Genomic DNA, 25559 nt, shown 5'->3' with positions numbered 1-25559 from the left:
TTATATATAAGAATTTATTAGATGACTTTATACACAAGCAAATTTGCCAGTTCAATATGATATTGATACTCCTAAATCATCTCAATCTACGTTATGAAGGTTCAGACAAACTTTGACAGGAAAAGGTGCAAAAACATAAACTATATAAAACCATAATGTCCACATATGGGTAAATGAATATGGACACATCATTTGCAGCAATAACTTCATATTCTGTATTAAATAACAATTGACTTAATCATTACAATTCGCCTTTTCAGGATCTATAGCATTCTATAGAAAATCTTCAAAAGGTACACCAAAACGTTGTAATTGAACCAATGACGTAAAGTTATTTTCATTTTGGTTTATGAACAATAAGATTACCCACAGTCCTTTAAATTATAAAAAGGCGAATTGCACATGAGACGTAAAACAGAATTATGTTGAATAACATCTTTAATATAGCTGTCCACTTTGATATGGTTGTTTTGGATCACCAGACTCAAGCTGGCAGCCACTTTTAGCAGCCAATCAAGATAGCAGCCACTTTTTTTCCAGCAGCCAATTTTGATGATATGTCTAAAAACCAAAAAAAAAAAAAAAACTATATAAGACGCAAACGTTCCAAAAATCTCAAAATCCTTTAAGTTAGTTTAATATAATTTAACAGCAGAGTTCGACAATTTCACGGCTTGTGGTGATTCTCAAAAGATTTCAGTCCGTTTTAAATACCAATAATGATAGCAGCCACTTTTTTTCGGAGGACACTGTTTGTTTTTATAAAAAATTCTGGTTCGGAACTTTGCCGTAGGGATTTGCCGAGGAGTACCGAATGTGTGATTTGTATTGAACAATACGTTAATGGGCAACTTTGAACCTCTCTGGTGCCCAGACGGGCCCGGATCCCAGAAAAGTATTTAAGTGGCGAATATCCTAGGTCAATACCTTTGAAATGAGCTAGGTCTAGTTCGGAATTGTGCCGTAGGGATATGCCGAGGAGCACCGAATGTGTGGTTTGTATGGAACATACGTTATGGGGCAACTTTGAACCTCTCTGGTGGCCAGACGGGCCCAGATCCCAGAAAAATATTTAAGTGGCGAAAAGCATCGGTCAACACCTTTGAAACAAGCTAGGTCCGGTTCGAAACATTGCCGTAGAGATATGCCGAGGAGTACCGAATGTGTGATTTGTATTGAACAATATGTTAATGGGCAACTAAGAACCTCTCTGGTGGCCAGATGGGCCCGGATCCCAGGAAAATATTTAAGTGGCGAATATCAAGGGTCAATACCTCTGAAATGAGCTAGGTCTAGTTCGAAATTTTGCCGTAGGGATATGCCGAGGAGCACCGAATGTGTGGTTTTTATGGAAAATACGTTATGGGGCAACTTTGAACCCCTGTGGTGGCCAGACGGGCCCGGATCCGAGAAAAATATTTAAGTGGCGAATAGCCTGGATCAATACCTTTGAAATGAGTTAGGTCTGGTTGGGAACATTGCCGTAAGGAAAAATTATGCCGAGGAGCACCGAATGTGTGGTTTTGTAAGGAAAATACGCATAGGGCAACTTTGAACCTCTCTGGTGGCCAGACGGGCCCGGATCCCAGAAAAATATTTAAGTGGCGAAAAGCATCGGTCAACACCTTTGAAACAAGCTAGGTCCGGTTCGAAACTTTGCCGTAGAGTTATGCCGAGGAGTACCAATTGTGTGATTTGTATTGAAAAATACGTTAATGGGCAACTTTGAACCCCTGTGGTGGCCAGAAGGTCCCGGATCCCAGAAAAATATTTAAGTGGCGAATAACCTGGATCAATACCTTTGAAATGAGCAAGGTCTGGTTCGGGATTTTGCCGTAGGGAAATGCCGAGGAGTACCAAATGTGTGGTTTGTAAGGAAAATACGTTACCGGGAAACTTTGAATCCCTGTGGTGGCCAGACGGGCCCGGATCCCAGAAATATATTTCAGTGGTGGATAGCCTAAGTCAATACCTTTGAAATGAGCTAGGTCCGGTTCGAAACTTTGCCGTAGGGATATACCAAGAAGTGCCGAGTGTGTGGATTGTATAGAAAATACGTTATCGGGCAACTTTGAACCCCTGTGGTAGCCAGACGGGCACGGATCCCAGAAAAAATAATTAAGTGGCGAATAGCCTGGCTCATTACCTTTGAAATGATCTAGGTCTGAATCGGGATTTTGCCGTAGGGAAATGCCGAGGAGTATCGAATGTGTGGTTTTGTAAGGAAAATACGCATAGGGCAACTTTGAACCCCTGTGGTTGCCAGACGGGCCCGGATCCCAAATACACCGAACAAGACCTAGCTCATTTCAAAGGTATTGACCCAGGCTATTCGCCACTTAAATATTTTTCTGGGATCCGGACCCGTCTGGCCACCACAGGGGTTCAAAGTTGCCCAATAACGTATTTTCCATAAAAACCACACATTCGGTACTCCTCGTCATATCCCTACGGCAACGTTCCGAACCGGACCTAGCTCATTTTAAAGGTATTGACCCAGGCTATTCACCACTTAAAAAATATTCTGGGATCCGGGCCCGTCTAGCCACTACAGGGGTTCAAAGTTACCCCATAACGTATTGTCCATACAAATCACACATTCGGTACTTCTCGGCATATCCCTACGGCAAAGTTCTGAACCAGACCTAGCTCATTTCAAAGGTATTGACCCAGGCTATTCACCACTTAAATATTTTTCTGGGATCCGGGCCCGTCTGGCTACCACAGTTTTAGTTAAATGTCAATTATATGTAATGGCACATTTGATAAGGAAAATTTCAGTTTTAGATTAATAAATTAGTAATGTCGCATGCCGTACAAAATAGTCCACGTAGGATTTTTATAGAAAATACTTGTTCACACTCAAAAAAAGATTAACATTACATGTATACCGAATTGTTTTCATTTTATATATACAGAAATTGATATTGAAAATGGTTTCAATTGAAATACTGGATATTTGAGGATGCCGAGTGTATATTTTTTTTATTATTTTTGGTGTTTTAACGCCACTTTTAAGCACCGCTTTTGGGCTATTTCGTGGCGGCCAGTTTTTATTGGTGGAGGAAGCCGGAGTGCCCGGAGAAAACCACCGACCTTCGATAGGAAAACTGACAATCCTAGTCAATTAAGATTGGAGTCGAGTGCACCCGCACGAGCGGGGTTCGAACTCACAACCTCAGTGTTGACTGGCTAGTAATTACAGTAGTAGTAATTACTTAGACCACTCGGCCACCAAGGCCCCTGCCGAGTGTATAGAAAGCTTGTATGTATTTTTTCTCTCGTACATTGCATCTTTTTTATTCAGTTCATTAAATATGTATATCACGATTTCTCATATCTTACTTAAATCCATTATTCACAATATAATTTGTTCTTTGATTTTTTTTTATTTTCTATTCCTACATTGTTTGTGTACCTCTTAATCATAAGGAATCTAAAAACGAGAAAAGGAACGAAAAAAAAAATCGATTTTAAATTGTATAATTTTTTATTAAACAAACAGTGTCCTCCGAAAAAAAAGTGGCTGCTATCATTATTGGTATTTAAAACGGACTGAAATCTTTTGAGAATCACCGCAAGCCGTGAAATTGTCGAATTCCGCTGTTAAATTATATTTTACTAAGATTTTGAGATTTTTGGAACGTTTGCGTCTTATATAGTTTTATGGTTTTTAGACATATCATCAACATTGGCTGCTGGAAAAAAGTGGCTGCTACCTTGATTGGCTGCTAAAAGTGGCTGCCAGCTTGAGTCTGGTTTTTGGATCAGTGATATTTAAAGGCTTTTTTTCTGAAATTCTTTTAAATATACATTTTGATCGTATAAATTAATGCATAAATCAATTTCTAAATTAAGGCGAAAGTAGTTTACTTATATTCAAATTTCATAAATCGATTAATTAGAGACAATTCAAGGAAACAAACAAACACCGAGGGAATTGCATGAACTTCATAAGGACATGGAGCCTCGATAGGGAATGCGCCTCCAATGAATAGACGTTTTAGTTAAAAGAAGTCATTTTTAACATGTTTAGTCATCATTTATGTACTAACATGACTAGATTATTCCATGTCGTTTAAAATTTCTTTATAATTAACATAATTGAAGGAGGTGTATTTTATAAAAAAAGAACAATTCTTCAAAATTATAACAATACACGTTATAACTTAGATATTTAATTGCAAAAAATCAACTATCGCTACTTGAATGTGCATTTCAAATAACATATGAAAAGCATTATTATCATTCAGTGTTACATGTATAAATTTGAAGGTGAACAGAATGATAAGTAAAAGAATCACACAAACTAAAATTACTGCTTGATTGAAACGTTTAGCAATACATGTAGAGATGCATTAAAACAGGTTTAATTTCAATGATCTCTGAAATATGACATTCAAGTTATGACGATATTTCTACTTTGTTTAGTGAATATTAGAAGTTAAGCTTGTTATTCATATATTTCCTTCTGGACTATATGGAAAGGCAGAAGTAAGTACTTTGATGGATATATTGAAGTTAAGACCTAATGTTATTTATTTATTAGGTTACTAAACTCGCATACTTAACCAGGAAGTGTATGTGTTTCTAATAAAAAATCTCATTTTTGTCATCTATGTGTACACTGAGTAATGCTTATTCCATTGATAAACAAATATAAATAAGTATTATATCATGAGCCTTTGTACAATGATTGATTGTTGATTGATTGTTGGTATTTTAACGCCACTTTTAAGCGCCACATTTGGGCTATTTCGTGGCGGTCAGTTTTTATAGGTGGAGGAAGCCGGAGTGCCCGGAGAAAACCACCGACTTTCGATAGGAAAACTGACAATCCTAGTCAATAAAGATTGGAGTCGAGTGCACCCGCACGAGCGGGGTACGAACTCACAACCTCAGTGTTGACTGGCTAGTGATTACAGTAATAGAACTATTTAGACCACTTGGCCACCGAGGCCCCCCTTTGTACAATGTACTACCAAATTAAAATGAAAGCACTTAAACAATGAATCCTTATGGTTACTCGTCACGACAATAGACATATTTTTACTATATATTTCACTTGTTATAGAGTTTGGCTATCTACTGTTCCTTAATGTAATAGGTTCGTAGATGGTCAATTTTGAGAAGAAAAATATTTTTGAAGAAAAAGTTAACAGTTAAAATTGACAAGCTTTCAGCAAATATATAAACGAGTCGGTACGCTTTTTGGTCAAACAAGAGTCACGAGGGTTTAATAAATCTCGTACTTATTATTATGCAACACGGTAAGGCATATCCAAATGTTACACAAAAAGTGAAAATGTTTGTTTCGATTAATTAATTTGGATAAATATATAGAACTAAATAAGATAATAAGGTTACGAATCTAAATGACAATATCGCATAAGTAATTTGAAACGTATCTTAATTGTCGCAATTTAGAGATATTCACCTATTTTGTAAAGACTTAAACATCAGTGATAAAGATATACTTATAATTGTGAGCAATACATTTAATAGACATTCTTTACACACGTTTTTTTTGCAGTAAGTTTGTGTATTGTACCATATCCTTGCCTAGACATACAGCCAAGCACTCAAGGTACATACAAGCAATGTTTGTCGTGGTACTTTTGTCAAAATATGAATGCTAAACAATAAGATTACCCAACGTTAACTTCCTAATCTTTTTATTGAAATACAAAAACAAATGGGCAAGTTATACTCAACGTTTTTTCTGCAATTTGGAACACGTATTTATTTCCAATATGCATTTTCAAATCCTTACTTTTTCAACATGTCAGTATAAAGATAAGAAGATGTGATAACCTTTTAGAATAAATTTATTTAAAGACTCTAATATTAGTTTACCCAGATCGTATCTAAAGTTACGTGCTCGATAAAAAACATCACGGCAAAAAATAGGATGTACAATTCCGTTTGTTATAAATCTTCTACAGGTAAACCCAAACTTAAAACGCAAATCTTTTTATCTATGAAAAAAAAATAGGAATGGCGTTAGGTAATTTGCGGAAACAAAATTAGTGACTTAATTATTTACCAGTAATACATAAATTACGTTTACTTACAGCCACGGGCAAAGCGAACGAGTTTGGATATATGAACACCGTAAGATGGTGCCAAATGAATAGTTGATTAGTCAGCGTTTTTCCCGCTGCGATCGTGTATTTAACCTTTAACTTTAAATTGCTTTATTTCTTTTGAATTAACAAAAAAAACATGACAAACAAAATAAGAAACTACGAGTTAAAATTATAGTAATTGTTTGAGACTACGGTTTTAAGGTTTGCATTCAAAAAAAGTTTCTTACTTCTTAGTAACTGATATGTGCCAAGCTGGTTAAGCAAAAGAACAGATTGGTGAATCAAAACAGGGAAATGTAAATTTAGATCATGTTACTCTTCGTGCAAAGACACAGGAAGATAATTGCACATGCCTGGTATTTATTGAAAATGAAAGTCCGAGTGGCTTTCAAATGTATATAGAACCATATGGAACGTTACAAAGTTCAGCACCAAAAGAATCAGAATGTGGTATGGAACTTTACCTTGAATTTGATTACATGGAAACAGTGCATACAGATCTAAATATGGATCAAATCAAATGTACATCTGGACAAACAGCTCGTTCAGTTTCGTTAACAAAAAACAGCGTGTTAAGATTTACATCAAAAGTTATTAACGGAAACTTTACCAGAGGATACTGTATCGATAAACAAAGAGGTAACTTTATTATATAATTAACGTTATAATTATTTTGAAGTTGCGTTAAACAGGCCTATAAATTTCCGTGACTGGGACAGTCTGTTTAGATTAAAAATTCAGTAAAAAAGATATAGTTTATCCCTAAACTCAAACTACACATATATGTCGTTGATATTTCGGTGCGTGTTCAAATGAGCAATTCCAATTCCACAAGAAATTGTTGAATAATCACAAACAAGCTTGGTCAGAAGTCGTTACAATGAATGATTTATGACATATAAAAGGCATTAAAGAATAGAAAATAGTCTTTTCCTAGAGTTTTACTTATTTGTTTGGAAAACGAAGGAAATCGTGTGTACCTCTAACTGTTAAACCTAATATTACAGAGTGAATATGTTTGTCAAGTACATATATGTTATTGCAGCTAAAGTGTAAGGTTGTCTTCCGAAAATTGAAAGAATAATATCCAGATTGTTGACATACATCTGATACGTATCGTTTAATGTATCTGTTTCAATCTTACAAAGTGCACGTTAAACACGAATACTTTTTCAAAAGAAAAAAAAGAATGTACACTAGATTAAGATTTAAATTAAATCTTTAATTGACTAATTAAAAGTCAAAGCGTTCATGCATTTTTGACTGAAATATTGCGATAGCTGTTAATATATGAAATACTAAGTAGATAAAAAAATAAATGAACACACGACCAAAAAGAAATATTAGATAAATAGTCAATTATTGAGTGCAATTCAAAATGAAAGTATTATATTCTCAAACGGTGTGTTTGAATTAAACATTATTGTTTGAGTCTTGTAACGAAATGTTTACAATGAGCAAAACGGTGAGTGCAACCAGTGGATCAGGATCTGCTTACTGGCGCACCTGAGATCCACAAGATGTTTGTGGGGATTGTGTTGCTTAGCCTTTGATTTTCGTCTTTTTATAGTCTTTCATATTTATTCAAAGACTAAATAAATGTTTTTTTTTTTTTTTTTTATTATTACAATAAAGGAATACGACCACGGTATATATGCAGTCTAAATGATTGACGCAAATTGAAGATGTTAAGATCAAGTAACCATACATTGGCTATCACAGAGTTTTATAAATCGTCGGCTGGTAAACTTGAATTAAAAGTCGACAAAATACTTCTTTTATCTCTTTTGTGTTCTGAAGATTTCATTTACAAATAAATATAGTTCATTACCATTTAAATCGGGGCAAAATTCCAAAATTATATTAAAGAAGAAAATCTCCAAAACCAATCAATATATTTTCCTAAAATTACATATATTATGACCTCATAAATTGCCGTTTGAACGATATATTATTACATAAATAGATATCTACTTTATACTTTTTAAACAATAGGTAACTTCAGTCAAAATCGAAAACATCGGAAAGAGAACATTATATTGCTGAATAGCAACGAACTTACGCCTATAAGTATGAAACTAAGAAGAATGTATGATTTCTAATGAAACAATAATCCACCTTAGACTTCACGACGATTATAAAACTACAGGCCTGTTACGACCTTTAAGAATAATAAAATCCATACCAAATAGTACGATATAAAAGATCTCAACATGACAAAATATCAAACAATAAGAACGAGAGAACAAAAGCCCTGATTATGTAAAAGAACAATAAGCAGTAAAAAAAAAACCAAACAAAAAAACCAAACAAATATGATAGACAGCAATCAACGATAACCACTGTAGTACAGTTCCTGACTTTGGACAAGCACACGCAGAGTGTGTTTGAGTTAAACATATTTTCGATAGCTTAATCTTTGATGACATTAAGGACATTTGGCATTTACATACACAGAAAATATAATTATTTCATGGATATAATAGAAAAGAGTTGGTGTTGTAATCAAAATTGACTCACAGTAAAGGGAAATGCAAAAGTAGCTGAAGTCAGTTGATCAAACGAATACAATTAAAATTGAAATGTTTTTAAACGAAGAGAAACATTTGACAACCTCTTTATAATTATAGTACATGTCAGTGGTGAAAATGGCACCCTTAAGATTGTTTGTGGCGTACCGGGGGTATTACCATCCACACGATACACAACGCTACAGTCTCTAGATCAATTAACCAAATCATCAGGCATCGATCAATCGAAATCACTAGGTTCTCCAGTGAACCATTCTGGTAAATATAATTATTCCAAGTATACTACTTCAGGTGACGTGATACAAGTAAGTGGTGAACTTCGATGCATTTTAGTTTTTTTTTACATTTTTCATATATGTAACGGCAATCTTATGTTTTCCTCAAATATACTAGTCAACGAAAGTAACGATACACAAGTTTGAACTCCAATTAATAATAAAATATAATAAATAGGAAAAGCTATTAAATTATCCAATGAAAAACATTCATTTGCAAAGCAAATGCATATGATTAAAAGAATCTGACCAAATTGGAAAGTGACAGGGGTCAAATTTATTTTGCAGTAAATGATGACAAAAGTCGGCACTTAATTTCGTAGATGAGAATTCAAATATCTACAATGACATTCAAAATTTTAAAGCAGACAATGTTTAAGTTGAAAATTTTAAGTTCTTATATCAATTTTTGAATTTTTGGGTGAAAATACGATTTTTGAAATAACAAAAATTGCAAAAAAAAAATTCGCGTATTTGCCTTAAATCAATGGTTTTGGTAAGAAAATAACACTCTGTAAATATTAGACCAATTGGGCAATTATTTACCTTTGTACAGTGTATCCAATTTCATTATATATGGAAAATACATTGCCTTGTATCGTTTCTTTTGTTGATTAATATAACATCTATTTTAGTATATTTTAAGGACAATTAAAAACCGACACCTTTTTTTGCTACATTTTTTGGTTCTCCAGAGACGTTTCTTGCTTCAACTATTATCACATTAAGATTTTCCTGTTTCAACTGTGAGGTTTTGAACATCAATGATGATACATATTTGCAAAATGAGCATATTGTGCAAGAAATACATTTCGATGTTCACACTTTTATTGATGAAGGATATCTTTAAATGCAACACATGCAATATCTTAAAAATACTAATAAAAAATGTCGTGCTACAAATATTTGTAAAAAACCTCAGTCTATATTATTTAACTTCATTAGCACAGGATGAATTTCTGTATCCTGAAAAGAGGTAGGAGAATTTTCTCCAGATAGCATGACAAATCAAGGCCATCTAAAAAAGTCGATGACATATTTTGAAACATATGACCAAATTATAAACTACAAAAGAAAGCACAAAACCGCATTTTTGACAAATTTGTAGTATTTATAAAATAAATGTACAAGAAGGACATTTGAATTAGAAAAGTAATCTGTTCGAAATAAAGCTATTTGTTGTCTTTCAGATACAAATAAATTAATTCAAGTTAGAGACGTACGTCGATGCAAAGTTTACAATTATTCTATAAAAATGATGTAGCAATGAATAGTATTTTTATTTCAAGAAAGTACATGAATCTTTAATTGTTGAATCTTTAAGAAAAGTTTATGATACAGATACTTCATTATTCAAGTGGGATTCGAAACTTTAAGAATCGACCATGTGAGTGGAATAAAATGCCAGCAGAAACGTTTTTTTTAACTCACTTTCTTACTGAAGCTGGTTTAGTTGTGGATACAGGCAACGAAAATAAATTAAAAAAAATTAAGTAATTTGTTGCATTAATTATAATATCAGCACTATTAAAACCTCTCTAAATTTCTCTGATGTAACGGTTTACTTTTAGATTTGTTATCATTATTTATTGTGATTAAACAACAGTAGTATAATTGTTAGTCTTGTAAATCATTACAACTTTCCGTTTATTCAGACATCATTGTACATTGTAGTACTTATAAATGCTTATTTTGTTTACTTAAGTCCATGTGAACTGTTTATTCACAAGAACATCTGCAATCACAATTCCATTTATTTTAAATCGGTTTTTGTAAATTTTTAGCTTTCTGTGTAGTGTTTCAAAATAGATTGTTTGCCTTTTCGTCGTTTTTCTTATTTGCCGAAATATTGTCTGTCGTTCTGTAACTTATGAATATCAATATATGCGTATGAATATAATAGATGTTCACTCACTGGACTAACTATAACAACATTTACTTGTTTTCTTATCTTTCAGATGACTCTACAGTATACATAGCATCTGGAGCAAGTGCTGGTGTGGTTGTTATAGCAGCCACTGCGATAGCATTTTTTTTCTGTAAAAGGTAAAACTTACAATGACTTTTAAGCCTAATTTCCTTTTATTCATAACATGTTTGTATTTTCAGAGTGTATATCTTTGTTTAATTTGTCTTGATGCACTGAGTGATAAATCGAATCTATCATATCACTATGGTTTCACATCGTTACAGCTGTTTGAAAAAAAAAACTATGTCTCTATTAGGGAGATATTTAATATTCATAGATATTTTGTTTTGTTTACCTACTGGATCCAAGATATGATCTCTATGTTTCATCCCACAGAGACACAATTTGGAAATTTTATCAGTATAATAACACATGGATAGCGGCCACATCGAAGCTGAAGAAGACCCAAAGTGAAGGGAGACATAATACAGAATATAGTATAAGTTTACGCTCTTTGAAGTCCGACGACCTAACTTTTTAAAACTATTTAAAATCTTCCAACGGGCAAACTACTAGATAAAGATAATTTCCTTTATTCTCTAACCTAAACAGCCATCAATTTGTAATACTATTAGCTATATTCACACTAATATTTTTTTAAATTGAAAATAGTTTTGTGACTGTGCTGAAACCCGCGTATTCGAAAATTTTGTTGTTGAAAATAGATATATTTTGGAAATTGTATCATGCTAAAAATTATGTTGGACACTGCGAAAATATGTGACTGGAATGAGATTTAGATTTTATATGAACATGATTTTCCCACTTATTTTTGTTATCAATATGCATGATTGATTTACATTTATGAAATTTCAGTTCAACTAGCTTCTAATGCAACTATCGATAAACGAATGACATAAACATTATGTCTTTGCATGTACTTTTCAAAAAGCATAGTTCAACAGATAATTTCTTAAAAATGCACGATTGTGGTTCAGAAGAGTAACACTACTTTTTTCTTTAATCTTCAGTTTTAACAGTGTATCTACAGTAAAAAAGCCACTAAACTTAAATCATTCAGTGAAATGGCATCTCCTTTATAGCACAAAGTGAAGTAAATAGTTAATGAAAGCGTTATTTCGTTTTTTTCTGAGAAAATCTTATATGAGGTTTACTTTATAGAAATAAAGGAACAAATAGGCATACAGGAAAACACGGTTGATTCACATTGGAATGTCGATTGTTAACTGAATAACACGTCTTTTAAAAATAACGAATATTTTGTCAATAAAACTTTCGAGCGCTTGATGATGTCAATTTCAGTAAGACTTTAATATGAATCAGATTGGGTTATGTCAAATTATGATTTAAATGTCTTATTTAAAAAAGTTACAAATTTTGTAACTTTTTTAAATAAGACATTTATATCTGCGAAGGACATTCTGTTTGACAGCTTAGATATTTCTTAGACAAGGACCTTTAATTTCATAATAATTTTCCCAGCCCTTAAATTTCATGAAAAAAACCTTCATTTTATAGATGCTTACAGCTGAGGCATTTGCCAGAAAATGTTTCAATCGTCTATCCGAAATGTTTGGTTTGTTCGTTCTTGCATTCAGATGCTTAAGTATGCTGTGAGCACACGGAATTCTGGTCCTAGAAGTAGCTTATGGACAAATATTTTGGTGTTTGGACAGAAAAAGTCTCAAAACTGTATTGTTTGTGTATGCAAAAGTCATTTTTGAACTGCTGGATGTATGAACCTTTAGGTTTACGATAAGTCTCGGAATCCCATCTGCACCGTTCACGCAAGACGAGGTTTTGAAAGGCTCCTCCTATTTGCGTCATCATTTAGGCGCACTCTTCCGTCTTTGTAATTGATCTATGGACTGTACTTGGGTCTATATAGAGAACGGCGTACTAGATATCAATTTCGTTTAAATGTTGGGCGATGTTCGTTCTTAAATCCTTTTTAGTAATTCTTTTTGCAGTTCGGAATCTCTTTGAAAACAGATGACGATGAATGCTACTTAACCAGCATTGTCGATCAGATGTGGATTATTACAAAAAAATCAGCTCTTCTTCGTGAATGAAAATTGTAAATACACATGCATCGTTTTAAATCCATACCGACTCCAACGGAAAATGCTCAAACAACAATATCCTTAAAATCTTCGATCGACAACATATGTGTAGGGTGTTGTGGATTAATGAAATAACAAACAGTCGATACTTCAATCGAATTTGTTTTGTACCCTTACTGACTGACTTTGTATTGATATTAAACAGTTTTGTTAAAAACAAATCTTCATCATAAGAAGAAAAGAAAGCGTCTTGTCGTGTTCTTTAATTAAACTTCAGATATGTCGATGATGTACTGTTGCTCATTGAAGTGGCTTTGACACTGGAAGTTCTGTATCAGATCTGGATCTCTTATGTTCATTAAAAAAATATGAACTTAACCTTGAAGTATTCTGTCATAAGCTGTTTAGTGTTTTTAAAATTGTGTTTTATCGAAAATATAAGATAGTTGTGAATTAATCTTTACGTATTACTATTTAGTTTTAATACTTATGATCCTATATCCTGTCGATACGTATATGTTTGCATTGCACAAGGGCATGCATTTCTCAAACTCATTATGATATCTTAACACTAAATCCATTGGACGTTAACTGACGGATATTTAAGTCTGTGATACTTTCCAGAATTTTGTTTTCCTTTCAGACATCAGGCCAAGAGTAAGCCGCCCGTGTCATTAAATAACGTAAACTTGCAGTATGACAGTCTGTCTGAACCAAGAAATGTTTTCAACTATAGTACCTTAAACAGCACGCAAGCCGAAAATCAGCAGTATTAATTAGTTGAAACACAAACATGATAGTAAAATCGACTTACTTACACAGTAAAGATGTCTTTACATTAATATTCTGGTAAAAATACATAAAATCGCACCATTTCAAACTTCATCCCAATTTTGTATTCTATTTTTAGAAATTTATCTTTGACGTCACTGTTTGTGTCGTTGATACATTCGTGTGACGCAAGTTCATAATTCTATTGTGATGTACTGGTGTATTTTCGTAAATTAATGGAAGGTATCCGTTGTTATTCTGTGGTTTACATGTAGTAATGTACTATTATATTATTTATTTATGCATCTCTCTGTCCTGAGTATTCTTTCGTTTATTTGTACTGTGTTCCTGTCACGTAATGTTGTCATTTTAGCGGTATTTTTAACATTGCCATATAAGCGGGAGGTTTGGCTAAACCATAAAACCAGTTTAACCCACCATCTTTTCTTAAAATGTTTTGTACCAAGTAAGGAATATGACAGTTGTTATCAAATAGTCCGTTTGTATGTATGTTGGCGTTTGTTTTTGTTGCACTTCAGTGTTTCCGTCGTTCCGTTGTATTCCTCTTATAGTTGATGTGTTTCCCTCGGTTTTAGTTTGTAAGCCGGATTTGTTTTCTCTAAATCGATTTATTTAATTTTTGAACAGAGGTATACTACTGTTGCCTTTATTTACTAAAATCATGTTGAAATGTGTGTCAAGACCAAATATTTGTGTTTCTGTGGACAAAAATAATAGCTGATTGGTTATAGAGTGTGAAATTTTATAAAAAACGGCTTCGAATGGCATTACCGTTTGTTTTTTTAACAGTTAACGTCAAATGCTTGGTTGTATAACCTTTCTTAAACTTTACATACTGCATGAATGACAACGCCATGGCTAAAAAAGAAAAAGATCACCAGACATACAACAGTACATAAAACACAACATAGAAAACTAAAGACTGAGCAACTAGACCCAACCAAAACTAGTGGTGATCTCATGTGCTCTGGAAGGGTAATCAGATCCTAATCCAAATGTGACACCCGTCATGTTGTTCATATAAGTACAAACCCGATGATAAGTCTAATTCGGTAGGTCACATTTGGGGAAAAGGGAACAGAATTGTAGAGACGACGTTTGGAAAATATCTGTCGTCATCTATGAAACAGTTATTCCATAACGGTCCATGAACGTGTACTGATTCATCTTTTATGTATTTTATTATAATTTTCTTGATAAAGGGTTTTATTGTGCTTTTAAGGAAACTATTATAGCTAGGTTGCCAAGTGGTACAACTAAATCCATCCCTTTGAATATTTAACGGGCGCCATCACTAGTTGGTTGACTGTTATGGATATACTCCAGCTGTCGTAACCACAATCCTGTTGTCTAACCCTCGATTTTTTTTTATATCTTAAACATATTTTAACTAATAAGATATGAAAAGTATTGAGCAACAGGCACAGCCTTTACAAGCTATCTCCATATTACATTTACAAGGTATAAATCAAATATTAACAACTGTTGTTTAAAAATAATATAACTATAGTGGACAATGCATGCTACTAATAAGCACACACAAACAAATACTTATTTACAAATTGAATGCATATTTTATTGAAGTGCGTAGATAATTAATCATAATGTATTCAAATACCTTGAGATATGTATGTATCGTTTAGAAGTCATTAGAAATATATATATATATAAACAAGTCTAAGTTAAAAACAACGTTCAAACCTATGATTGCGTTGGATAAAAACCGCAATTTTTATACGTGTGCATGCAAAACAAATTTTTTGGTAGAGGGGTCTAAATACAGCACAAATAACTTTTTCCAAAAGACCAAATGAGTGAAAAAGTATATTTTAACAAAACGCATTTGACTAGCAGGTCGAACAACTGATGTTCTTAAACCCTGCTGACTGCCATTTGCGATTGCCAAATAAACGGATCACAAAATGTAACAAAATAGATCTTATTATTAATTTATTACCAAACAGAAAACAATAAACTTGCGGAAAAGATGGTATACCGCAAACATGAGGTGCAAATATTTGTACACCATATCCGGATTTTGACAATTAATGTCTCTTCAGTGATGTTAGGAATCGAAACGGTATTTGGAAGGCCATATAATTTACTTCAATTTAGGATAGACTCTTGAATTTTGAAAGAGTCAACATAGGATGAACGGATCATATAAACCCGAAGGCAAATATAATACAAGCCCAAACGAAAAAATATAAACAAGTCTAAATTGAAAACAACGTTCAAACCTATGATTGCGTTGGATAAAAACCGCATTTTTTATACGTGTGCATGCAAAACAAATTTCTTCGTAGAGGGAGGGGTCTAAATACAGCACAAACAACATTTTCTAAAAGACCAAATGAGTGAAAAAGTATATTTTAACAAAACGCATTTGACTAGCAGGTCGAACAACTGATGTTCTTAAACCCTGCTGACTGCCATTGGCGATTGCCAAATAAACGGATCACAAGATGTAACAAAATAGATCTTATTATTAATTTATTTCCAAACAGAAAACAATAAACTTGCGGAAAAGATGGTATACCGCAAACATGAGGTGCAAATATTTGTATACCATATTCGGATTTCAACAATTAATGTCTCTTCAGTGATGTTAGGGATCGAAACGGTATTTGGTAGGCCATATAATTTACCTCAATTTAGGATAGACTCTTGAATTTTAAAGAGTCGAAATAGGATGAACGGATCATATAAACCCGAACGAAAATATAATATAATAAAGCCCAAACGAAAAAAACCTGTTAGTCAAATGCGTTTTGTTAAAATATACTTTTCATTTTTGGTCTTTTGGAAAATGTTGTTTGTGCTGTATTTAGACCCTTCTCCCAAAGAAATTTGTTTTACATGCACACGTATAAGAATTGCGGTTTTTATCCAACCCAATCATAGGTTTGAACGTTGTTTTCAATTTAGACTTGTTTATATTTTTTCGTTTGGGCTTGTATTATAATTTCCTGTGGTGTTGGTGGTCTATTGTAATGGCCAATACCAAACTCCGCAACAGTGGTGAGAGAGAAAGGGAAGAATAGCCCGAACGATAACGCTGTATGGAGTTTGGTCCAATACTTCAGATAATGCGAAATTCTATTTTGGTGTATCATATCCTAGACATATCTCATAAAGGAGTCCAATATCGGTAAGGAGAGATGTAATACAAACAGTGGGAAAAACTTCAGTCGGAATAATTATAATGCGGCGAATATCTAAAGTAATAATTGAATTCCGGTAAAGGATTCAAATGATTAAACTACATTTTGTGCCATGACTACCATATGCATGTTTATCATCCGGTCAGAATATAATAGTAACAAATTAATATGCGCCCATCTGATAGAACATACATGTACAGTCTAATTTGGTCTTATTGTATCTCTTTATCTTTTTTGAGAAGTTCTATCATGAACAAACGGACAACTGTCACGAAAAAATGACAAAATCTTGCATGATATGTGGTCGATGGTCGCTCGGTTGATGAAATATATTTTGGGTTTCCAACACAAATACATTCCAGATAGTAATGTTCTTACTTTGATACACTATTATTAATTTTACAATATATAAGTTAACTTCGGGCAAGGTCACTTATTTTAATATCTAGAACAGGTAGATAAATTTAAATTTTTAATATAGATCAGCTGACACGGAACTAAAAAATTTCAGATATATAGTCTAATATACTGAATTATTTGTTCGACGCATGATTTTATAAACACTTTTCATCATTTTAAATGTTGATATTAGATTTTTGGAATGTGTGCTACATTGACAATTTAAAGGTACTTTACAGACAGGGACGTAAATATCGCTAAGTGTTGATCAGCTGTTTTAACTACCGTTTCTAAAGGTTACAATCTACCATTAGCTCTTTTGGGACCAGTCGAAAATGAGCATAACATGGTATTCAGAAACAAAAACATGACAGATTTTGATTGGGTGGAGTATTCCACAAATAATAATTTTTTTCCCTGAAACCTTATGGATTCTTGGTTGTAGCAATGACAAAAAAAATTTGATTCCTCCTTCAGAAGTAGTTGAGAATTTTTTTTCTTCCTGTTGTTGAATGCATAAATTTTACTGTTATTTTTGAGTGAGATTGACGGTCACCCTTGACAACTGTAAATTACACCTAGAAAAGCAACGCGACCATATCATTTTTTTTTATAAAAAATGTTAACACAATAAATATTCTTTATTTTAAAAAAGGTTTTATAATAAAAATCAACTCAATAAAATCAGTACAGCAAGAAACATTACTATTGTCGGCAATGGAAAAATCAATTGTTTTATACATTCTATATTGGGATGAAATTTACTTTCACTTTCATTTTGGAAAAGCAAGTTGCTGAATCAGACTTCTTTTAAAACGTTTTTGTGATTGTGTCAGCATCATGGAGGACTTTCATAAAGATTTAGAGGAGAGATTTCTAAAAAAAACAAAAAAAATGGGCAATATTCATGGTTGTGTAGCATGGGACGGCTATGTTGATAAATTAGGATACGGTGTCATGAATGTAAACTGGCCAAGGGAGGGTGCAAAAAAGAAAGAGCACACAGACTAGCATATATGATTAAGGAAAGAATAAGCCACAATGATATGCCAAGACTTGATGAAAACAACAACCGCATAGAATGTAGTCACTTGTGCCATAATAAGACCTGTGTCAATTCAGAGCATATTAAACTTGAGTCCCATGCTACAAACCAGGAACGTATTCATTGTAAAGGGCAAAATTTATGTGCAAAATGTCATGAACCACATTGTCTTATATGAAAGTATGCTTTATTTACAAATTAACACTTTTTTGTCACTGCAACTCGTTGTTTTTTGGCATAGGGATGGTCCTCGGCTTGCGTTTTTGTACGTTTCACTAACCGCATAAGCTTGTTTTTCTCGTAACACTTTTCTTCCTGATGTTTTTCATAAATTTTATACAAATGTTTCCTGGTATCAGACCTCTCCTTTTTATATTTTATTGATTTTTTATAAGCTTTCTGCATTCTGTCTGTTTTTTGTATAGCTTTAAGTTCTTTTTCAGCAGCAGACCCCGGACTGATTTCTGCCACAAGTTGCTTACAGATCACTAGGAGAGACTCACCAGGACCAAGATTTACACTATGAATAGCTGAATGGACACGACCTTCAAAGTTTTTCGTATAGTAACATTTTTTGGTAGTGATCTACGCAGTGATCTGTTAAATCCCTCGACTTTTTGAGTATTTAGGTTCAATCTCGTCTTTTTTAAAGCGCTCGGACTGAGACGATATAACACACATTTTCTTATGGCATTCAAGTTTTCGTCCAATCTTCTGATTTTAAAACTGTTCGGTAAGAAAGCTCTGTTGGACAACCAGAACTTTTTCCAGCCTTGTAAACAAAGGAATGCCTACGGCAAAGTTCATTATTGCCTGTGTAACATGCAGGTATGGCATCAACGGTGAAAGAGATTTTATTCTTCACTTTGACAAAGTCACCGCCATATTTTTCCATGGCCTGGGTAAACTCCGACTGACATCTCTCAGCTAAATCCAGAGCGAAATTGTTCAAAAGCTTTTCACGGTCTTTTTTAGTTCTGCTGGGCATTATTTCTCCCAATTCTTTATTATTCTTGATGTTTTTTCTGTGATTATTTAAAAAATGTCTGGTATCTAGAAAATGTTCTGGCTCTGTAGATGTTGTATTTTCAAGATACAAGTCATCTGCTGCTCTATAAGCAGAGCTATCTGGATCTGTTGTTAAATGTTTAGCTTCAATACCATCACTTGCAAGATCTTGCAGACTTCTTTTGCCCATGTGTACTCATCTCCTATGCTTTTCATGAATGTTAAATTTGAACTACATGCAGAAGTGCACTTTTCACCTGATTTGATTGGATGAACTGAACAAAGTTTATTTTTTCAAACAACTCCTATAATGCTTTTATCTTCTGTTTCAGCTTCTGCAACAGAATACACCACTTGTGTAGCAGGCTGGAATGGGGTTTTTCCAATGCCGGAATATATTGCGTTGTTGTACGCACCGTCAGCCTGTAGACTTACAGAACCAAAATCTTTTCTTCCTCTGAGTGTATTAATTGCAATCAGCTGCTTGCGTCGCGCTTTCATGTCTTTCTTATTTATATTTACTATTTCAGGTAGCACTTTATTTGCCCTCTTTTGTAGTCCTGAAGTGGATGGAGCTGGCATGTTACAGCCAAGTACTATTTTCCTCAAACCAGTATATCCAAGTGGAGTTTGACTTAATGCTGCTTGGGCGGATACATTCATCTTGGCTGCCTTCCTTCCTGGTTTTTTGGTTTGCACTTCTTCATAGAGTTTGAACTTTCTCGATCGATAGGTGCATTTGTCACACATTGCCTCTTCACGATTAACAAATCCAAACTTTTCTTCTCTTTCCATATTCCACTGTAAAAATCCATTACAATTGGGATGAAGTCTTTGGTGTTCTCCAAATACAGAGTTCCACATTATTGCATTCAGTCTCAAATTTACTGTTCTATTAGATGAATCTTCAGACCTAAAATTTAATAGAAAAGAATGCCATAAGAGAGTGTTTTTCTACCTGTAACAGTAGTTTCTAAATGTACGTAAAAATATTTGTGAATTACCTCCCTTTGATCGCAATTTTTTTTTGGCACAAATATAAAATAGACTTTCTTGGTATTATGAAGCTAAGCAGGTTGAAGTATCAATATTTTCTTTAAGTTAAGCATATATTTTATTAATTCAAGAAGGTACAACAACAACAAAATATTATTTCAACGGAAATTTGTAGATTTAAAGAACTGATAAGCATTTTCAATCCGCTTTTAGAAAAATAATTTAAAATAGAGTTAAATAATACCTATGTTCATATTAACTGGTATTTCGATATTTTATGTTATTACTTTAATTGTCATTTAACCTACCTTTGATTTTTCTTTGCTGAATTCATTGTTTTTTTAATTTTAGGAGCAGCATCCCTTGGTCGCAACAGAACAGCAGGTTTGGTGTCATTTATAGATTGAGTATCGGTATCCTTATATGGAATGTTTTGCACAAGAGAAGTCATTTTTCTGGTAAGTCTTTTATAAACTGTTTGTGTTGTGTCACTTTTATTTGGTTTTACAGTTTTTCTTTGTCTATTGTAAGGCACAGTTCCAGTTGGAAAACCTGAATTATTTCCCTTTCTTAACTTGGTCATTTTAATATGTAGAATTTATTTGTAATCCGTGAATGTAACTGTTTAAGGAAAAAGTTTGTGAAAGTTTGGGATTCTGTCTTTACTTTTATATTGGAAATTTGGTTAAAATTTGCATCTTTAATTTGAAAGAAAGGCACCAAACAGAACTCTCATGAAAAATTCTCATAAACAGAGAGAGATAGCAGTACAGATATAAATTTTTAATTCTTACAGCTGCAGTGACAGATATGATAAGATAATTGATTCATCATCTCTGGTCACTGTCTTATCTGTTTGGTGTAAGGTTATGGTTTTTTAGTGCATTAAGTTGTTTCCAGATTAAACTTTTAATACTTCAAAATTAAGAAAATTGTCATTTTTTCCTGTAGTTTTTAATTCTTGGGTAGAATCTACCCCTATTATCTGACAGCTGATGTTAGTGTTTTATGTGAAAGTCATATCCACTAGTCTATTGATAAAACACACAGACTTATTGCTTTTGTATATTTAATAAGAAAATAAATAAGTTTTATTTGGCAAAAAAGTCAACTCTCAGCTTCACATTTCCTCTGCCGTCATTTGGGGTACATGTTGAACTTTTCTTTTTTCTTCGCTTGTAAGTGATCGACATCTTTTGCCTACAACTTGTCAATTACTAGATATAACAAATATTCATTTGGCCTAAAATTTGCTAGATTCTGGGCCCTTTTTTTGATTCTATAGGTTACAATCTACCATTAGCTCTTTTGGGACCAGTCGAAAATGAGCATAACATGGTATTCAGAAACAAAAACATGGCAGATTTTGATTGGGTGGAGTATGCCACAATAATACTTTTTTTCCTGAAACCTTATGGATTCTTGGTTGTAGCAATGACAAAATAAAATTTGATTCCTCCTTCAGAAGTAGTTGAGAATTTTTTTCTTCCTGTTGTTGAATGCATAAATTTTACTGTTATTTTTGTGCGAGATTGACGGTCACCCTTGACAACTGTAAATTACACCTAGAAAAGCAACGCGACCATATAATTTTTTTATAAAAAATGTTAACACAATAAATATTCTTTATTTTAAAAAAGGTTTTATAATAAAAATCAACTCAATAAAATCAGTACAGCAAGAAACATTACTATTGTCGGCAATGGAAAAATCAATTGTTTTATACATTCTATTGGTATATGTTTATAGTGATTAAATATGTCAGCTGAACTGAGTAATTCTGAAATTGAAAAGATTGCCAGGATTATACACACATGTATCGATGAAGATAAACCTAACAAAATCATCAGTACATTATGTATGTTGACAATAAGTCAGCGGAAATCAATAGTGACTTTCAAAATCGATGGAAGGCCTGCATTGTATTTTGCATGTTTAAAGGGTAACGCAGATATTATGAAATATTTGTTGGACGAATGTGACTCTGACGTTGAATAAAAAGGGTTATTTAAAATCCGAAATTTGAAAAACGATATTGAAGCTCCACCTTTATGGTGTGCTACGGGTCTTGAAAAAATGGCTTGATATAATAAAACTTCTGACTGAACATGGTGCTGACGTTAATGGACCTACCAATTCGCAGTCGACGCCAATGATATCGGCCTGTGGATTGCTAAATATCCCTAAAGTCGAATTTCTCTTAGAGCATGGTGCAGACATAAGAAAGACTACAGAAAAAGGATATTCATGTTTAATGGCAGCCATAGCTAGCACGGAACTATGTGCGTATCTTATTTCTAAATGTGCAAGTGTTAACGCTTCAAGTATTGATGGATATACGGCCTTACATTACGCTGCACCCTTATAAGTTAGAAACCGTTATGTTATTATGTCGGAACGGTGGTCCAATGACCGCCAAAACAAACTATCAAGAAACACCCCTTAAAATTGCTGCTATTAGAGGCAGTTCGTCTGTAATGAAATACTTTCTAGATACTTATGAATTTCCAGTCGAAGAAAAATGCGACGCATTTGATTTATTGAGTTGTTGTTTGGTAGACGATGACGTCACACGGTGTGTCTTAATATGGGAAACAGCAATAAAACTGCGTTTTGAAGTGTCTAATACTATGACCAATACTGGAAGGAACGTAACGGCGGTGTCTTATTTGAATTGTGCAGTTGAAGTTATGTCAGTAGAAACTTTACGTCAACTTACTGATCCAAATGACTTTTACATGCAAGCACTACTGAAATATTCCCGGATTTATTGTGAAAATCATCCAGTTATAATCGGAAAAAATAATCTTTCGCGGTGCTATGTATGGAGATAATGGCTGTTATCAGCGATGGTTGGAACTATGGAAATACGCCTACACGCTTAGATTCAAACAAGACGATCCTTCAAATGGTGACACAATTCAAAGTGCGATAAGTTTAGTTGATATGATTTGTGAAATGGAAACAAAATGGGTTAACAAGAATACGAAAGAACGGGTTATCTTTATGAATTGATACAGTTTGAAAAATATAAACCAATACATTTATTGCTTCAGTTAAAATATAAAAATAAGAAGATGTGGAATGATTGCAAATGAGACAACTCTTCAAAAGAGACCAAATGACACAGAAATTAACAACTATAGCTCACCGTACGGCCTTCAACAATGAGTAAAACCCATACTGCATAGTCAGCTATAAAAGGCCCCGAAATAACAAACGAACTTGCATCAGTTAAAACACATTAAAAATGTTTTGATTTTTTCGCTAATAAGTCTTTCGCTCCCGGCTATCAACGATGAACAAAACGTATACCGTATACTATGTTGTTAAAGACATGAAATCGACAATGAGGGTCTGTTGAGAACCGAACTTTACGACAAAAGAGATGATTTCAACTGCACAATTGGATAATTTCCATTTCTATGTAGCAAAATTTTAGCAGCGCTTGTATATAGCGTATATATCTTCCAATTGATACGATATTCCCAGGCTTGCATTTCCTTTCATGATTTCCTTGATAGAGGGTTGCTTCTTACAAAGAAGCTATTACACCAAGGATTCCCAGTGTTGAAGTTGAAGTTGTTCCTTCGAGAATTTTCGGATACTATGACGACTTGTTTGAACTTTATGGAATATCTGTTTGGCGACGGATATGTTCTAATTATAGTCCACAATCCCGTGCTCATTTCCTTGAATGTGACCTGCCGGATTAGACTCATCACCAAGTTTGCACTTACATCTGCAACACGACAGGTGCCACATGTGGAGCTGAATATGCTTACCTTTCATGAGCACCTGAGATCACCATTACTTTGGTGGGGTTTGTGTTGCTTAGTCTTAAGTTTTATATGTTGTCTTTTGTGGACTTTTGTTTGTGTTTTAGTCGTTTTTAGTTTTTTGCTAGTTGTTAGTTGATTTTCGACTTATGAGTCTGAATATACCTTTGGTTTCTTCCGCCTCTCTTTTAAAGATGCCAGATGCGAATCAATCACAAGAGAAAACTAACGAACAGATTGATACCTACAATAATTAATGAAAACCAACAACATTACCAACAGGGAAAACTGTATAACAGGCTCTTATCTGGGACAAGCATACGAGAACGTGTCTCGGTTAAATATGTTTGTGAGTGCTCAACATATTCCCTGACTTGATTAAGTTGTGTAACTATACAATAATAAAACAAACTGAAAATCATTTAAAAGGGTAGTCTTTCATTTTTATGGTTTTTATTGATTAGCCTTTTTATCATTTCAGGTGCAGATGACCGATGTATTGGATGCCTCCAAGACGATTGTTCGTCAGATTGAGGGAGGTAAAAGTGTTCTCACCATACGTCCATTAAGCATTATTGAACAAGGACATTTGCAGTACCTAATGAAGTTAACACTACATTTAATTCGACTTTTTCAGTTCATAGGTGGTAGCGTGACTGAGCGTGTAGACTTTATAGAACAAGTTGCGTACTTGGTTTAGATTGATCCAAGGGGAATAAATAATCAGACATTATTACACTTAGCAGTAGATCCCAATGTAACCAAAGTAGGAGATGTTTCTCTGATGAAATTTCCATCAGTTTATGTGGTTGATATACTATTGGTCTGTGGTGTAAATACTAATACCCGTAGCGACGACGGATATGATCCACTGAGAAAAAGCATTAAATTTTCTGACCTGCCTTCTAAAAAAATTTAAAACTAGATGGAAAGCATCTGGTTTAAAACAATAATAACAGCAAAATGTTTTAAAGACAGTTTAATGATTTGACAGTTTCAATGCCTTTTATAGCTTTCTATGTGGTATAGGTTTTGCTCATTGTTCAAGGCTATGCGGTAACATATTCTCTAATAACTACTTACATCCACGTTCTTTGTTGGTTAGTAGATTTGTTGATAAATTCTGTATAGGTTTATCAAACATGTGAAATAGGATGTTTTGTTAAAAGAAAATGCATTCAAAGCTGGTATATCAAGCTGTTAATTTCACATGCCACATTCGTTTTTTAGTGATAGACAAATTCTAAAAAAGGAAGCGCTCCTTGTGTAAAAATAATCTTTGTAAACGACAGACATAACTGGGGTTATTTTTATGTGTAGAATTAAATGGAACTGGTACATTGTATAAAGTACGAAATATTCCATAAAAATTTAGACTTTTGAATAAATTTGAAATAAATGCACTTTTTTGCTGCTCACCACCATTGTTATGATGTTATACCTGTCTTAATATAGCAAGGGTGTCTAAATGTCCGACGATACACTTTT

General features: G+C 33.5%; 1 protein-coding gene across 3 annotated transcripts in view; it reads left to right on the top strand.

The window, feature by feature from the left end:
* The window catches only part of LOC127725335 (protein fem-1 homolog C-like), a 236574-nt gene extending 211393 nt beyond the window's left edge, over positions 1-25181 (top strand). For 2 of the 3 annotated variants that reach the window (XM_052232263.1, XM_052232265.1), the window contains exon 2: positions 24553-25181. In XM_052232263.1, coding sequence (XP_052088223.1) covers positions 24553-24771 — 219 coding nt within the window. In that variant the 3' untranslated portion in view covers positions 24772-25181. Of the gene's footprint in view, positions 1-22465; positions 23290-24552 lie in introns of those variants that run through there. The other variant, XR_007992932.1, reaches the window with a different exon arrangement.
* Positions 25182-25559: the final 378 nt, after the last annotated feature.

This window comes from Mytilus californianus, unplaced genomic scaffold (assembly GCF_021869535.1).
Source record: "Mytilus californianus isolate M0D057914Y unplaced genomic scaffold, xbMytCali1.0.p SCAF_15, whole genome shotgun sequence".
NCBI lineage: Eukaryota > Metazoa > Mollusca > Bivalvia > Mytilida > Mytilidae > Mytilus > Mytilus californianus.
This window is presented reverse-complemented; position numbering and strand designations above follow the sequence as displayed.